The sequence below is a fragment of the Lucilia sericata genome, unplaced genomic scaffold (assembly GCF_015586225.1).
Source record: "Lucilia sericata isolate MDLA Ls3-8-SP2 unplaced genomic scaffold, ASM1558622v1 Contig000801F_arrow, whole genome shotgun sequence".
NCBI lineage: Eukaryota > Metazoa > Arthropoda > Insecta > Diptera > Calliphoridae > Lucilia > Lucilia sericata.
The window spans coordinates 159,729-178,883 of record NW_023994793.1 but is presented as its reverse complement, the minus strand read 5'-3'; the positions used below and the strand labels follow the sequence as shown (position 1 = coordinate 178,883).

The 19,155-nt window shown below is 32.3% G+C and overlaps 1 protein-coding gene across 1 annotated transcript in view; it reads right to left on the bottom strand.

Annotated features, from left to right (window-relative positions):
- Positions 1–1,822: 1,822 nt before the first annotated feature.
- Positions 1,823–19,155, bottom strand: part of LOC119608178 — a 63,581-nt gene continuing 46,248 nt past the window's right edge. Inside the window, exons 3-7 of the mRNA XM_037962490.1 lie at positions 8,393–8,670; positions 5,905–6,146; positions 3,865–4,095; positions 3,501–3,799; positions 1,823–2,125 (exon numbers count right to left, since the gene is read on the bottom strand). Coding sequence (XP_037818418.1) covers positions 1,878–2,125; positions 3,501–3,799; positions 3,865–4,095; positions 5,905–6,146; positions 8,393–8,670 — 1,298 coding nt within the window. The 3' untranslated portion in view covers positions 1,823–1,877. The remainder of the gene's footprint in view (positions 2,126–3,500; positions 3,800–3,864; positions 4,096–5,904; positions 6,147–8,392; positions 8,671–19,155) is intronic.

Sequence of the window (19,155 nt, the reverse complement as noted above, 5' to 3'; positions counted from 1 at the left end):
TGAAACTAGAAACTGAACTAGAACTGAACTAGAACTGAACTAGAACTGAACTAGAACTGAACTAGAACTGAACTAGAACGAACTAGAACTGAACTAGAACTGAACTAAGAACTGAACTAGAACTGAACTAGAACTGAACTAGAACTGACTAGAACTGAACTAGAACTGAACTAGAACTGAACTAGAACTGAACTAGAACTGAACTAGAACTGAACTAGAACTGAACTAGAACTGAACTAGAACTGAACTAGAACTCGAACTAGAACTGAACTAAACTGAACTAGAACTGAACTAGAACTGAACTAGAACTGAACTAGAACTGAACTAGAACTGAACTAGAACTGAACTAGAACTAGAACTGAACTAGAACTGAACTAGAACAGAATTAGAACTGAACTAGAACTGAACTAGAACTGAACTAGAACTGAACTAGAACTGAACTAGAACTGAACTAGAACTGAACTAGCAGAACTAGAACTGAACTAGAACTGAACTAGAACTGAACTAGAACTGAACTAGAACTGAACTAGAACTGAACTAGAACAGAACTAGAACTGAACTAGAACTGAACTAGAACTGAACTAGAACTGAACTAGAACTGAACTAGAACTGAACTAGAACTGAACTAGAACTGAACTAGAACTGAACTAGAACTGAACTAGAACTGAACTAGAACTGAACTAGAACTGAACTAGAACTGAACTAGAACTGAACTAGAACTGAACCAGAACTGAACTAGCGCTGAACTAGAACTGAACTAGAACTGAACTAGAACTGAACTAGACTGAACTAGAACTGAACTAGAACTGAACTAGAACTGAACTAGAACTGAACTAGAACTGAACTAGAACTGAACTAGAACTGAACTAGAACTGAACTAGAACTGAACTAGAACTGAACTAGAACTGAACTAGAACTGAACTAGAACTGAACTAGAACTGAACTAGAACTGAACTAGAACTGAACTAGAACTGAACTAGAACTGAACTAGAACTAGAACTGAACTAGAACTGAACTATAATTAACTAGGACTGATAATTCAGTTTTAAATGAGCCAAAATCGCTTAATTAACTTTTTTGTTAAAAACGCCAATTTGACATCCTTTTTCAAACGGCTATCTCTAATTTAAAAATTTTTCCAAAAATTTCAAATAAATTTACACAACTTTAATTTGTCGTTAGGCTTTAGTTTTTATTATTATTATTATTTATTGTTATTTATTTATCATATATAATTTACTTTTTTTATAAGTTTATAATTAGTTAATATAATCCTGTGTTTATTTTAAAACTTACTTAACATTTAAACTTAGTAGACTAGTAATGCTTAATTAAGATTTTTATATACGTTTTTATTTTGTTGTTCATTTCTTATATATTCAGCATTTTACAATATTATTTATTAATAAAAAACTACATATTTTGAAAAAATTAAGTTTTAAATTTTATAAAAAAGAAAAATGCCACAACTTATATGTATTTAAAAATACCATAAACTACTAAATAAATGTTAACTAATAAGTTTTTTTTATTATTAATATTAAAGTCAATTTTTATTAATAAAGAAAATAAGCAGTTATACGAAAAAATGGCAGTTAAATGTTAATTTTTTATGTTTTAAACTGATTAGATAATAAACTATATACTTTACAATATTTTATCGTTTTTTTTGTTTGTTTTTATTTTAATTTTAGGTGTCAATTTAACAAAAATATTTTATTTTTATTAAATTTAATGTTAAGTTTTTCTAAAATATTTTCATTAAATTAAGACTTTTTTCTTACTAAAGGGAAAATGTTTTACTTTACAAGTATTATTTACGTTTTTTTTATTTTAGTTTTCGTTTTTTTTTGTTTTTTGTTAATTTTGTTTTATATTTACAAAAATTTACATAAAACTGTTAAGATTATGGACAATATCACGGCTCCTGTAGAAGTTATTGCATTAACCGTATTTCTGGCATCTTCCAATTCTTTCTCATCGACCACAAAAGCTGGCACCGATAAAGGCAGTTGTTCGAAAGTTTTCACCAAAGGCTCCTCAAAGTTTCCGCGACTGTTGCGTGCCAAACGTTGATTGGCTAATTTCAATTCGCGAAGTTTTTCCTCAAGGCGCAAGACTTCATCTGAAAGTAAAAGAAAATATTTTAAAATACACTTATTAAGTTTAAATTAACTTTGATTTTAAAATAACTGAACTGAACAAGAACTGAAGTAGAATTGAACTAGAACTGAAGTAGAACTGAACTATAACTGAACTATAACTGAACTAGAACGGAACTAGAACTGAACTAGAACTGAACTAGAACTGAACTAGAACTGAACTAGAACTGAACTAGAACTGAACTAGAACTGAACTAGAACTGAACTAGAACTGAACTAGAACTGAACTAGAACTGACCTATAACTGACCTATAACTGAACTAGAACTGAACTAGAACTGAACTAGAACTGAACTAGAACTGAACTAGAACTGAACTAGAACTGAACTAGAACTGAACTAGAACTGAACTAGAACTGAACTAGAACTGAACTAGAACTGAACTAGAACTGAACTAGAACTGAACTAGAACTGAACTAGAACTGAACTAGAACTGAACTAGAACTGAACTAGAACTGAACTAGAACTGAACTAGAACTGAACTAGAACTGAACTAGAACTGAACTAGAACTGAACTAGAACTGAACTAGAACTGAACTAGAACTGAACTAGAACTGAACTAGAACTGAACTAGAACTGAACTAGAACTGAACTAGAACTGAACTAGAACTGAACTAGAACTGAACTAGAACTGAACTAGAACTGAACTAGACTAGAACTGAACTAGAAATGAACTAGAACTGAACTAGAACTGAACTAGAACTAACTAGAACTGAACTAGAACTGAACTAGAACTGAACTAGAACTGAACTAGAACTGAACTAGAACTGAACTAGAACTGAACTAGACTGAACTAGACTGAACTAGAACTGAACTAGAACTGAACAAGACTGAACTAGAACTGAAATAGAACTGAACAAGAACTGAACTAAAAATGAACCAGAACTGAACTAGAACTGAAAAAAAACTAGAACATGACGTAGAACTGAACTAGAACTGAACTAGAACTGAAGTAGAACTGAACTAGAACTGAACTAGAACTGAAGTAGAACTGAACTAGAACTGAACTAGAACTGAAATTAGAACTGAACTAGAACTGAACTAGAACTGAACTAGAACTGAACTAGAACTGAACTAGAACTGAACTAGAACTGAACTAGAACTGAACTAGAACTGAACTAGAACTGAACTAGAACTGAACTAGAACTGAACTAGAACTGAACTAGAACTAGAACTGAACTAGAACTGAACTAGAACTGAACTAGAACTGAACTAGAACTGAACTAGAACTGAACTAGAACTGAACTAGAACTGAACTAGAACTGAACTAGAACTGAACTAGAACCTTTAGTTTCCGAAAAAGCTATTTCAAATATTTCCCTCATAAAATTTATACTCACTTCTATTAACACCCTCCAAATCATTAATCTTAATAAACATGGCCAATGAAATTTCATAAACTTTATTTGTATCCATCAAAGGAGTCATCATGGCATCGGAGGTATCACGTCTTCTGCGACCATAACCAATTTGACCATTTGAACACTGAGTACCCAGACATTTATCCAGGCAAACATTAACGGTGGCGCGGAATTGAACATACGAAGAATCGGGGAATTTGAAAGCCTTAAATTTAGCACTCAAGGTATCACCATCAATGGTATTGAAATTTTCAAAAAGATAAGGATCAACAGTGCAGCTAAAAAAGAACCATTATAGATAATAACAATTTTAATCCAGAACTGACTCTTTCAAATTACTTACCCCTTAAAAATAATAGTTTCCGACAACAGTCTGGTATCGGTAACCTCCAAATAATTAACACCCAAACCATATATAGGTGCTGACTCCTGATCCAAAGTAATTTCCATGGTTAGAGGAGTGCCGGGTGTAACAGTCAGATCACCAGTAACACGTTTGCCATTTTGACTAACACCAATGGCCAAACGAGGCTCGGGTGCCTTTTTGGTTAAAGAGGTGGTAATTTCTATGTCTCTGTAAAGAAGAACACAGATAAATTATTAAAAACCCCCTTAATATTTCTTATTAAAGACTTTAACCCTTTTGGTTAGTGTCTCTTCCGAGAAAAACAAATCTTCTTTCAAACCATATTATTATCATATCTACGTGCTGCTATAACACACTCTAAAATACTATTACGAGTTTATTATACATACATGTATGATGATTGTGGCATTAAAAAGGAAATGATCTTGTAAATGTAAACGAATGCTGCAATTTAATATTAAATTGTACACGTATTATGGCCATTTTGTTGGCAATTATCGATCACTGTGGCATCCATGTAATTATTATAGAGCACAGTGGTTTAGAGGCTTTGTTTTTGTAATAATTCGGTATATCGAAAATATCGTAACGAAATATAACACAATCGGCTTTGAGACGTTTTTATGGGCATCTCTAGTTGTTCGGCTCGGTAGAACCTGCGTTCTAAAGATTTTAATATGCGTTCTAAAGATTTTAGTATGGAAAAACTTTATCTGGATAATGTTTTTTATAGAAAGGCTTTATCCTGATAATGTTTTGAATAGAAAAACTTTATCCGGATAATATTTTGTATAGAAAAGCTTTATCTGGATAAAGTTTTTTATAGAAATGCATTATTCTGATAAAGTTTTATGTAGAAAAGCTTTATCCGGATAGCAGAGCAGAAAATTTTATTCGAAATTTATTAAAACAAGCTTTAAAGTTTTTGTTGAAAAATATTATCCGCATAAAAATTTTTATGGAAAAGCTTTATTCGAAAAAAGATTTTTATAGAAAAGCTCTATTTGGATAAATGTTTGTATAGAAAAACTTTATTCTGATAAAAGTTTTTAAAGAAAAGCTTTAACCGGATAAAGGCTTCTTTATAAAAGTTTTATCACCATAAAAGTTTTTATAGAAAGAGATTTTTACACAGAAGCATTATCCGCAAGAAAAATTTTCTAGAAGAGCATTAAGCGGATAAAGACTATAATATTTAAGCTTAACCGCATGAGGATTCTTTAATGTTTTTCTACGAGATCCAAAATTTTTATAAATATCATTTCTAAACCACTGTGCAGGTGTTTAAATTATGTTTTCGTGCATACAACATAAATAAAACTGAAGCTTTTGAATAAGATCATTATAACTAATATGAGCTTTTGCGTATACAAGCACATGTTGCTATTAAAAATTTACGTATTAAGTTTTGGTCTTGATCCATCTATTGTCAGAACTTCGTGCTCGATAAGTAGAAGACTAGTAATATGGGATCAGTATGATTTGGGTAATAATATAGAATTTCGCAGCTTTAAAGCTTAAAATGAGTTCATTAACTTTTCCAACTGTTAAATATTTAAGCTTAAAGCACAAATGAATTCATGTTTGTTAAAGTGCATTATCATTATCTCGATAAATTATTTATACTTGTTAATATTTAATTTGAATCTCCACTATCAAGATCAATGATATCACTTTGTTTATCTCCCATAGAGTCTAGACAGCTTTGAAGATTAATTAAAAATTACACCCAACTGTCATTTTAATATCTCCAGCATTAGATTCAACGATAAGATAAATATATAAAATAAAATTATTTTGACATTTCTTGCCAACATTCCTCTTCTGGGAAATGACATTTAAATGCTTTTAGCTTTTTTGGTTTTGGCTCATCTCGCAACAAATAAATGCATGATGTCATTGATTGCTAAGATTTTTTCATTCTTTCTTTGTTTATCATTGAAATATTTTTGAAGAATCAAGTTTTGAATTTAAAACCAAAATAATTTGCGCAAAATAATAATAAAAAAAACTTACTCTGGTTCTTGAAATCCAGCAGGTAAAACATCACGTCTAACAATGCCATGATGTTGCAATTGTTGAGACTGCTGCTGCAACTGATCATGTTGCTGTTGTTGGTATATAAAACGTGGTTGCTCTTGGCTAGTTTCATTCATCATTAAATTAAAAACCGGACCACTGGTAATGCATTTAACACTAACAATCTCTTTGCCATTTGTGGACTCAATAATGATTTTGTGGTAATAAACTTTTTTACCCTAAAAAGATGGAAAAGAAACAGAAATTCTAAATAAAAAATAATAAAAATATTAAATAAAAATTTTAATAAAAATAGAATAGAAGCAAAAATAAACAAGCAAAAAATTAAAATTAGTTAAGACCGATCTTGTAATAAGCTTCAGTGAAACAAACTTTATCTGGAAAGTGATTTCTTTAGAAAAACTTTATCCAGTGAAAGATTTCATAAAAAAACATTACATGGGTAAAGATTAATTAGAATGGAACTAGAACTGAACTAGAACTGAACTAGAACTAAAATAGAACTGAACTAGAACTGAACTAGAACTGAACTAGAACTGAACTAGAACTGAACTAGAACTGAACTAGAACTGAACTAGAACTGAACTAGAACTGAACTAGAACTGAACTAGAACTGAACTAGAACTGAACTAGAACTGAACTAGAACTGAACTAGAATTGAACTAGAACTGAACTAGAACTGAACTAGAACTGAACTAGAAATGAACTAGAACTGAACTAGAACTGAACTAGAACTGAACTAGAACTGAACTAGAACGGAACTAGAACTGAACTAGAACTGAACTAGAACTGAACTAGAACTGAACTAGAAACTGAACTAGAACTGAACTAGAACTGAACTAGAACTGAACTAGAACTGAACTAAACTAGAACTGAACTAGGACTGAACTAGAACTGAACTAGAACTGAACTAGAACTGAACTAGAACTGAACTAGAACTGAACTAGAACTGAACTAGAACTGAACTAGAACTGAACTAGAACTGAACTAGAACTGAACTAGAACTGAACTAGAACTGAACGAGAACTGAACTAGAACTGAACTAGAACTGAACTAGAACTGAACTAGAACTGAACTAGAACTGAACTAGAACTGAACTAGAACTGAACTAGAACTGAACTAGAACTGAACTAGAACTGAACTAGAACTGAACTAGAACTGAACTAGAACTGAACTAGAAATGAACTAGAACTGAACTAGAACTGAACTAGAACTGAAATAGAACTGAACTAGAACTGAACTAGAACTGAACTAGAACTGAACTAGAACTGAACTAGAACTGAACTAGAACTGAACTGGAACTGAACTAGAACTGAACTAGAACTGAACTAGAACTGAACTAGAACTGAACTAGAACTGAACTAGAACTGAACTAGAACTGAACTAGAACTGAACTAGAACTGAACTAGAACTGAACTAGAACTGAACTAGAACTGAACTAGAATGAACTAGAACTGAACTGAATGAACTAGAACTGAACTAGAACTGAAACTGAACTCGAATGAACTAGAACTGAACTAGAACGAATAGATGAACTAGAAACTGAACTAGAACTGAACTAGAAACTGAACTAGAACTGAACTAGAACTGAACTAGAACTGAACTAGAACTGAACTAGAACTGAACTAGAACTAACGAACTGAACTAGAACTGAACTAGAACGAACTAGAAACTAACTAGAACTGAACTAGAACTGAACTAGAACTGAACCGAACTGAACTAGAACTGAACTAGAATGAACTAGAATGAACTAGAACTGAACTAGAACTGAACTAGAACTGAACTAGAACTGAACTAGAACTGAACTAGAACTGAAACTAGAACTGAACAGAACTAGAACTGAACTAGAACTGAACTAGAACTGAAACTAGAATGAACTAGAACTGAACTAGAACTGACTAGAACTGAACTAGAACTGAACTAGAACTGAACTAGAACTGAACTAGAACTGAACTAGAACTGAACTAGAACTGAACTAGAACTAGAACTGAACTAGAACTGAACTAGAACTAAACTGAACTAGAACTGAACTAGAACTGAACTAGAACTGAACTAGAACTGAACTAGACTGAACTAGAACCTGAACTAGAACTGAACTAGAACTGAACTAGAACTGAACTAGAACTGAACTAGAACTGAACTAGAACTGAACTAGAACTGAACTAGAACTGAACTAGAACTGAACTAGAAACAGATGGACGGACAACCTTAAGTGTACTAAGTAAGTGAATTTTATCACTCAGTTTTACTTAACAGTGAATGGAAGACCATTATTTTTAAATATAACAAACATTAGCATAAACCCATAATACCACTTCCATGGTATAGTGCTGTACCGTAAAATAATGCGTGTGGTCAGTTTAATATGATTGTTACTCATGGCCAAAAACTTAAAGCCATAATAGGTGTGTTTACTATTGTTGTTGTGGTTATTTATTTATATTTTTTATTGTAATTTACATACCGTTAACTGATTAACCATACGTGTAACACCGCACTCATAGAAATCACTTAACGATAAACGAAAAACGGCCAAAGAACCGTTGATTTCAGGATGACACCGTTCATCTGGATAGCCCTTAAGGCCTTCCAAATAGATTTGTGGTTTATCATTATTACTACTGACACTGCCACTACTTGTGCCACTGCCGCTGGTGCTGCTGCTGTCTGTTGTGGTTATGGGTTCTGGCAGGCCAATTTCCACGCGCATTAAATCTTCACTACAATGAACTTTGTGAGTGCCTAGAATAAATAATAAGACAAGAATGTGTGTAAAAATATTATGCTTATGAATATTATTTATATAATTTTTTGTAGAAACTTGTTTTAAATTTTTATTTTATTTATTTTATTAACCATATGACAACCAACAAAAATGATTGCATAAGTGTTAATTTAAATAACAATGTATGAATATGAAAAGACCAGCAGTAACCTCTCCTCTGCAAAAAGAATAATAAATAAAAATCAAAAGATTTAAGCTACAAACTTGCAAAGTAAAATACGTCAAAGTAGAGAAAAAAAGAAAGGCGGTTTGGTTTGTTGTGTAAAAAAACCAAAAAGACGTGCAAGAACTTTCAGATGTGGGTAGCACAAGCAGCAAAGCAAACAAAATACTTTTGACACATACAGACATATGTTAAGATATTTTTTCATTTACTATCTATCTAATAATTAATATTGGAAAAATGTACTTGTTGACATGTATAAGATTTGCATAGAATTCAAAAAAACATTTTAGTATTTCAAACATTTCTCTGTCTCAATGTGGGAATTAGAGAAATGGATTCGAATCTTGTCTAGATATAGAATTTTCAGGAAATACTTTATACCATATAAAATTTTTATAGAAAAGCTGCATCCGAATACATTTTACTATAGAAAAACCTATTCCATATAAAAAATGTTATACAAAATTCCAGTATATTTTCAGTTCTAGTTAAGTTCAAGTTCAGTTCTAGTTCAGTTCTAGTTCAGTTCTAGTTCAGTTCTAGTTCAGTTCTAGTTCAGTTCTAGTTCAGTTCTAGTTCAGTTCTAGTTCAGTTCTAGTTCAGTCTAGTTCAGTTCTAGTTACTAGTTCAGTTCTAGTTCAGTTCTAGTTCAGTTCTAGTTCAGTTCTAGTTCAGTTCTAGTTCAGTTCTAGTTCAGTTCTAGTTCAGTACTAGTTCAGTTCTAGTTCAGTTCTAGTTCAGTTCTAGTTCAGTTCTAGTTCAGTTCAAGTTCAATTCTAGTTCAGTTCTAGTTCAGTTCTAGTTTAACGCTAGTTCAGTTCTAGTTCAGTTTTAGTTCAGTTCTGTCAGTAGTTCAGTTCTAGTTCAGTTCTAGTTCAGTTCTAGTTCAGTTCTAGTACAGTTCTAGTTCAGTTCTAGTCAGTTCTAGTTCAGTTCTAGTCAGTTCTAGTTCAGTTCTAGTTCAGTTCTAGTTCAGTTCTAGTTCAGTTCTAGTTCAGTTCTAGTTCAGTTCTAGTTCAGTTCTAGTTCAGTTCTAGTTCAGTTCTAGTTCAGTTCTAGTTCAGTTGCTAGTTCAGTTCTAGTTCAGTTCTAGTTCAGTTCTAGTTCAGTTCTAGTTCAGTTCTAGTTCAGTTCTAGTTCAGTTCTAGTTCAGTTCTAGTTCAGTTCTAGTTCAGTTCTAGTTCAGTTCTAGTTCAGTTCTAGTTCAGTTCTAGTTCAGTTCTAGTTCAGTTCTAGTTCAGTTCTAGTTCAGTTCTAGTTCAGTTCTAGTTCAGTTAGTTCAGTTCAGTTCAGTTCTAGTTCAATTCTTGTTCAGTTCTAGTTCAGTTCTAATTCAGTTCTAGTTCAGTTCTATTTCAGTTCTAGTTCAGTTCTATTTCAGTTTTAGTTCAGTTCTAGTTCAGTTCTAGTTCAGTTCTAGTTCAGTTCTAGTTCAGTTCTAGTTCAGTTCTAGTTCAGTTCTAGTTCAGTTCTAAGTTCAGTTCTAGTTCAGTTCTAGTTCAGTTCTAGTTCAGTTCTAGTTCAGTTCTAGTTCAGTTCTAGTTCAGTTCTAGTTCAGTTCTAGTTCAGTTCTAGTTCAGTTCTAGTTCAGTTCTAGTTCAGTTCTAGTCAGTTCTAGTTCAGTTCTAGTCAGTTCTAGTTCAGTTCTAGTTCAGTTCTAGTTTCAGTTCTAGTTCAGTTCTAGTTCAGTTCTAGTTCAGTTCTAGTCAGTTCTAGTTCAGTTCTAGTTCAGTTCTAGTTCAGTTCTAGTTCAGTTCTAGTTCAGTTCTAGTTCAGTTCTAGTTCAGTTTCTAGTTCAGTTCTAGTTCAGTTCTAGTTCAGTTCTAGTTCAGTTCTAGTTCAGTCTAGTTCAGTTCTAGTTCAGTTCTAGTTCAGTTCTAGTTCAGTTCTAGTTCAGTTCTAGTTCAGTTCTAGTTCAGTTCTAGTTCAGTTCTAGTTCAGTTCTAGTTCAGTTCTAGTTCAGTTCTAGTTTCAGTTCTAGTTCAGTTCTAGTTCAGTTCTAGTTCAGGTCTAGTTCAGTTCTAGTTCAGTTCTAGTTCAGTTTCTAGTTCAGTTCTAGTTCAGTTCTAGTTCAGTTCAGTTCAGTTCTAGTTCAGTTCTAGTTCAGTTCTAGTTCAGTTCTAGTTCAGTTCTAGTTCAGTTCTAGTTCAGTTCTAGTTCAGTTCTAGTCAGTTCTAGTTCAGTTCTAGTTCAGTTCTAGTTCAGTTCTAGTTCAGTCTAGTTCAGTTCTAGTTCAGTTCTAGTTCAGTTCTAGTTCAGTTCTAGTTCAGTTCTAGTTCAGTTCTAGTTCGTTCTAGTTCAGTTCTAGTTCAGTTCTAGTTCAGTTCTAGTTCAGTTCTAGTTCAGTTCTAGTTTCAGTTCTAGTTCAGTTCTAGTTCAGTTCTAGTTCAGTTCTAGTTCAGTTCTAGTTCGTTCGTTAGTTCTAGTTCAGTTCTAGTTCAGTTCAGTTCAGTGAGTTCAGTTCTAGCTCAAGTATATTTCAGTTCACTATATCGAGGGACTATATTCAATAGTCTCTATCTGTCATTTTTTATGAAAATAAGATTTTGATGGCAAACTACCCAGCAAACTATCCCGCATCAGTAGCATAAATTTCAAAAGAAAAAATATTTTTTTGGCAATTTTATAGCAGTTCTAGTTCAGTTCTAGTTCAGTTCTAGTTCAGTTCTAGTTCAGTTCTAGTTCTCAGTTCTAGTTCAGTTCTAGTTCAGTTCTAGTTCAGTTCTAGTTCAGTTCTAGTTCAGTTCTAGTTCAGTTCTAGTTCAGTTCTAGTTCAGTTCTAGTTCAGTTCTAGTTCAGTTCTAGTTCAGTTCTAGTTCAGTTCTAGTTCAGTTCTAGTTCAGTTCTAGTTCAGTTCTAGTTCAGTTCTAGTTCAGTTCTAGTTCAGTTCTAGTTCAGTTCTAGTTCTAGTTCAGTTCTAGTTCAGTTCTAGTTCAGTTCTAGTTCAGTTCTAGTTCAGTTCTAGTTCAGTTCTAGTTCAGTTCTAGTTCAGTTCTAGTTCAGTTCAGTTCAGTTGAGTTCAGTTCTAGCTCAAGTATACTTCAGTTCACTATATCGAGGGACTATATTCAATAGTCTCTATCTGTCATTTTTATGAAAATAAGATTTTGATGGCAAAATACCCAGCAAACTATCCCGCATCAGTAGCATAAATTTCAAAAGAAAAAAATATTTTTTGGCAATTTTATAGCAATTTTTAAATTTCTCTATCTTATAAAAAGAAAAATTCTGAATGCAAAACTCTCTATCTTATCCAAAAATTGCTTCAAACTCTATTATTTTGGATAATTTTCTATTGCAAAACAATTGTTTTTACTAATTTGAACATGCTGGACACAAATCCGCAAAAATATTTGAAATCGGTTTAATAGTTTTCGAGATATCGCACATTATAATACTAATTTGATTAATTTTATTCCGTGTTTAACCATATAACATTGATTTTGGACCAAAACCTTATAATCTGCTGCTTTTTCAACAATTTGGTTTATATTACTTCATTAAATTGCATAAAATATAATATTAATTGATATTAAATCAAATAAAAAAATTTATATTTCTATGAAAAACTGTCTATCTGAAGGTTGTAAAAAAAAATTTCGTAGAAAAAAAGCTCTATCTGATATAAATTTGTGAATAATTTTGCAAATAATGCAAAATTTTAAATTCTTTTTATATAACAATTTAGAATATGGTCTTAAAAATATATTGTAGAAGAAAAAAATCAAAAATCTTCATGAACTAGCTAAATAAACAGTTTTTTTGCTCTCCTGAAAACTTGTGTTATTTTAGATAGAGACTATTGAATATAGTCCCTCGATATTCTAAACATTGTTCTGATATAAATAGTGATTAAATGGATCAGCTTCTAGTAGAATGTAGAATTGGTGAAAAATTTTAATTTTAATTGTTTGCTGGACCAGTTTGCATTTAGACCTCCTATAGAAATAAATTAATATTAATATTAATTTTAATCTACTTCACCTTAAACTTTTCAACGAAACTTCCTGTAAAATAACAACATCATTAATTTAAATTAAAAACCTATAAAATATACAGTTTTTGCAATTATTTGTCAAATCTTTTGGAGTAGAAAAATAAAGAAAAAAAAAAAAAAACTATTAATAAATTGTTCTTAATTACCCTTATAAACAAAATCCCCTCAACTGCAGAAAACCTGCAAAATAGCTTTAAGAAAGTCAAGCTGCTTAAAGCCTCAACTTGCTATTTTTGTTGGTGTTGTTGTTGTTGTTGTTGTTCTCCTTCTTATAAACAATTTATTAGAAAATTTTTATCAAATTCTTTTAATCTTGTAAAGCAACCTCATAAATTGTCCATATATACCCGCTGAGTATGATAGAGACCAATGAACGCATAAAACTTTTAACTGAAAAAAATATATTCAAATGCATAAAACTACGCACTTGTTGTCTAACCAAGTACATGGGTGTGTATGTGTTTGAGTGTTTCTTTGACATTAAGACCAAAGTTATTTGCATATAATACTAGAGCTGGCAAAATGTTTAAATTATGTGGAGCGTTACTAAATAACGGTCAAGCTAAAGAACAGGATTATAGAGATTTTTTCTTGGGGTTTAAGAAGAAAACTTCTAAAAAAAAGTTACAATTTGCATACATTTTATAGAGATTTTAAAGTTTGCAAAAAAAAATATATATATATATATATATTGTGTAACAAAATTCACACACTCTAGAGAAAAATCTATAACAAAGTTTGTGTCTTAAGTTTTTTTATTTGGCTTTATAGCAAGTATGGTTGTGTGAGTATTTGCGTAATATGTCTGGCTTTAGATTTTCGCATGTTCTGCAACACTTTGCTAAATTGTAGCAATAATTATGTGCATTTCAAAACGATTAATCGAATAATAAAAAAAATCTACTTTGAAACTTAACTGTTAATATAATTTGTTTTTATGTAAGGAATTTATTACAAAAACCAACAACTCCCCATAAATCTTTTACTTCTAGACAGCCACAACAAAAGACTTAAGAAACAAACTTGATCTTCTTAAGATATTCTTAAATAAACAAATGTCTGCATCTATATTACATAATAAAATGTTAGCATTATTTGTAATCATTAGCTAATTTCAAACAAATACAGGTTAATTATTTTTTATTTCTAAACATCCCATAATTTTCAGTAAAAAAAAAAACCCAAAGAAAACACTTTTTCCTCATGATATTTTTATTCTAATCACACTAGATAAACTTGTTTGTTAGTTATTAAACATCTGTTGATTTATTTTAACTGTAATCATATCCATTTTAACTTAATAGTTTAAATATCAACTAATCAAACTTTATAATTATAACAAATGCTAAAAATCTGGGCTGGTCTTTTGTAGATTTAACCGATCGTTGAATATGTTGTAACTAAATTAAATGGAAATAATTTGAAATAAATCAAACGACATATTTCTATTATCTAACTTAAATAGAGTGTAAGTAAAAACTTTTAATTGTTATTTTAAAGCCAATTAAAGACATTACATTAATTAAAGCCTTAATGTTCGAGAGCAAAGAAGAAATGGTAAATGGTAACTAAACTAAATAACCATAATAAAAACATAAAAAGCCTTTAAAGGTAAAATGAGAAATTCTATGACCTCGTACTCATTACTAAACAGGTCATTGTTAGCTTTAGTTTGTTACTAGGAAGTGAGAATGGGAACAGAGAGAAACAAACAATCAAAGCAATTATCTTCCTAAAGAAGAAAATCATCGATTCTTTTAAAGAAAATAAGACACTATATTAAGAAGGCCACTTATTTTCTAAAGAAAAAAATATATTTTTGCAGAAAATGCTTAATATTATCAATAATGGAAATAAAAGACAAAATTTCCGTAGAAAAGCAAAGAAAATTTGTAAACCGATCTACTTTTTTTAGAGGAAAGTAGAGCACTGCAGTCTATAGAGTCCTTTGTAGATGACACTTAGTTCAGACTATAATCTAGACCATAGATAACACTATAGTCCAGACTATAGGGAAGACAATAGTCCAGACTATAAGCAAGACTGCCGTCCAGAATATAGATATGTTTATATTCATTGACAAGACTACAGACTATAGACAAGACAATATTCCAGACTATAGGGAAGAATATAGACTATAAAATAAACTTCAATCCAGACTTTTGACGAAGCAATTATCCAGACTGCAGACTAGACTATATAACCACAAGAAAACAGTCCAGACTAGTACATACTATAGACAAGACTATAGTCTACACTATAGACAAGACTATAGTACACACTATAGACAAGATTATAGTCCAGACTATAGATAAGATTATACTCCAGACTATATACAAGATTATAGTCCAGACTGTAGATAAGATTATAATCCAGATTATAGACAAGATTGTAGTCCAGACTATAGACAAGACTATACTTAGACTATAGACAAGACAATACTCCAGACTATAGTCCAGACTATAGACAAGATTATAGTCCAGACTATAGTCCAGACAATACTCCAGACTATAGACAAGACTATAGTCCAGACTATAGACAAGACTATAGTCCAGACTGTAGACAAGACTATAGTCCCGACTATATACAAGACTATAGTACAAATGATAGACAAGACTATAGTCCAGACTATAGACAAGACTATAGTCCAGACTATAGACAAGACTATCAAGGCAATTATATAGACAAAACTATAGTCCAGACTATAGACAAAACTATAGTCCAGACTATAGACAAAACTATAGTCCAGACTATAGACAAAACTATAGTCCAGACTATAGACAAGACTATAGTCCAGACTATAGACAAAACTATAGTCCAAATGATAGACAAGGCTATAGTCCAGACTATAGACAAGGCTATAGTCCAGACTATAGACAAGGCTATAGTCCAGACTATAGACAAGACTATATTCCAGACTATAGACAAGGCTATAGTCCAGACCATAGACAAGACTATAGACAAGATTATAGTCCAGACTATAGACAAGATTGTAGGTCAGACTACAGACAAGACAATACTCCAGACTATAGATAAGACTATAGGCCAAACTATAGTCCAAACTATAGACAATACTATAGTCTAAACTATAGACAATACTATAGTCCAGACTATAGACAAGACTATAGTCCAGACTATAGACAAGGCTATAGTCCAGACCATAGACAAGACTATATTCCATACTATAGACAAGACTATAGTCCAGACTATAGACAAGACTATAGTCCAGACTATAGACAAGACTATAGTCCAGACTATAGACAAGACTATAGTCCAGACTATAGACAAGACTATAGTCCAGACTATAGACAAGACTATAATCCAGACTGTAGACAAGACTATAATAGATTAGTCTGTAGTACAAACTGTAGACAATACTATAGTCTAGACTTTAGTCCAGAATATAGACAAGAATATATTCCTGACTATAGACAAGTTAACAGTCCGGACTATAGACAATGCTTTAGGCCAGAGTATAGACAAGATTATAGGCCAGACTATAAACGAAACGTAAAAGTAGAGATAAACTATTGTATAGTCCATACCATTCTACCAGATGTAGAACCTTTTCAAAGAAAAAACTGCTAACAGAGCAACCTAATGCTATATGAAGAAGATCTAGCCCAGTTAATAGAATTTCTAAGCAAAAAAGAAGCAAGGGAGTTTGAAAACCATTTCGAAACTTTTGATGTTACTATTTTTACTTCTTAGAATCTACATACATACATCTTCATTTACCTACATGTACCTACTATTATCATTATTTTTGCTAATGATTCCACAATTTCCATGAAAATTAGTCAATAAATGAGAATAATTTTGAAATTGTTTTTGAACATTGGAATAAAAAATTCCTATGAATTTTAACATATGATTCCTCCCAACTATTTTTGCTAGAAACAATAAAGGTTCGTTTTTTTTGTGAAAAAGAGTAAAAAGGAATAAAAAAATTGAAAAAAGTGAAATTACTTTAAGAGTCTATAATATAATGAGTTTCGATGCCATATAATTTCACTTTAGCTGTTATTGCTGTTGTTGTGGTTAACCAATATGGTTAAAAGTAGAAGAAGGTATTTTTGTTTGAATTCGTTTGCCAACCTTCTTAACAGCTATAAAAAAAAGCAACAACAATGATGCAACATTTTAAACCAAATCAAAAAAATGTACCAACAGACTTCAGTAGAATCTCTATATAATTATAATCTCTTGGTTGTTGGTAGAATGAAAATTGAAAGCAACCATTACCAACCCGCCAACATTGTATGTGAGTATTTCAGTTATTTTTGTGTTGCAGCCGCGTAAATTCATTGTTGCATCTTTTTGTCTGTTTCTTTTTTTGCAGCCAGCACAAAAATGAGTGGGTTAAAATGTTTTTAAAAGAAAAGGAAATCACTTTGGAATACGAGAAGGAGAAGAACAAGAAGACGATTGTAACAAAAACACAACATTCATCACAAAATTGGTTAGATATTTTTTTGTTTATTTTTTTGTATTGCATTTGGTAGATGTTGTGAAATTTTTCTTCTTTAGGTTACAATCTGAAGTTTACACTTAGAGAAAAAGTTTGTGATTTCAAATATCGTAGTCCAGACGACGAGACAATAAACCAGACTACAGACGAGACTATAGACGAAATTATTGTTCAGGCTAGACTATAGTCCAGACTCTAGGCGAGACTATAGTCCAGACTATAGGCGGGACTATAGTCCAGACTATAGGCGGGACTATAGTCCAGACTATAGACGAGACTATAGTCCAGACTATAGACGAGACTATAGTCCAGACTATAGACGAGACTATAGTCCATAATATTAGCGAGGTTATATTCCAGGCTATAGATCGGACTATTATCCACACTATAGACCAGACTACAGTCAAAGCTATAGACGAGACTATAGTCCAGATTATAGACGATACTATAGTCCAGACTATATACGAGACTATAGTCCAAACTATAGACAAGACTATAGTCCAGACTATAGACGAGACTATAGTCCAGACTATAGACGAGACTATAGTCCAAACTATAGACGAAAGTATAGTCCAGACTATAGACGAGACTATAGTCCAGACTATAGACGAGATTATAGTCCAGACTGTAGACGAGACTATGGTCCATACTATAGACAAGACTATAGTCCAGACTATAGACGAGATTATAGACGAGACTATATACGATATTATAGTCCAGACTATAGACGAGACTATGGCCCAGACTATAGACGAGACTTTAGTGCAGACTATAGACGAGACTATAGTCCAGACTATTGTCTAGACTATGGACTATAGTTCAGACTATAGGCGAGATTATAGTCCAGACTATAGGCGAGACTATAGTCCACACTATAGACGAGACTATAGTCCAGACTATAGACGAGACTATAGTCCAGACTATAGACGAGACTATAGTCCAGACTATAGTCCAGACTATAGACGAGACTATAGTCCAGACTATAGACGAGACTATAGTCCAGAATATAGACGAGACTATAGTCCAGACTATAGACGAGACTATAGTCCAGAATATAGACGAGACTATAGTCCAGACTATAGACGAGACTATAGTCCAGACTATAGACGAGACTATAGTCCAGACTATAGACGAGACTATAGTCCAGACTATAGACAAGACTATAGTCCAGACTATAGACGAGACTATAGTCCAGACTATAGACGAGACTATAGTCCAGGCAAAAGACGAGACTATAGTCCAGACTATAGACGACACTACAGTCCAGACTATAGACGAGACTATAGTCCAGACTATAGACTAGACTACAGTCCAGACTATAGACGAGACTATAATCCAGACTATAGACGAGACTATAGTCCAGACTATAGAGGAGACAATAGAGGAGACTATAGTCCAGACTATAGTGCAGACTATAGTCCAGACTATAGACGAGACTATAGTACAGACTAAAGACGAGACTATAGTCCAGACTATAGACGCGAATATAGTCCAGACTATAGACGAGACTATAGTCCAGACTATAGACGAGACTATAGTCCAGACTATAGACGAGACTATAGTCCAGACTATAGACGAGACTATAGTCCAGACTATAGACGAGACTATAGTCCAGACTATAGATGAGACTATAGTCCAGACAATAGACGAGACTATAGTCCAGACTATAGACGAGACTATAGTCCAGACTATAGACGAGACTATAGTCCAGACTATAGACGAGACTATAGTCCAGACTATAGACGAGACTATAGTCCAGACTATAGACGAGACTATAGTCCAGACTATAGACGAGACTATAGTCCAGA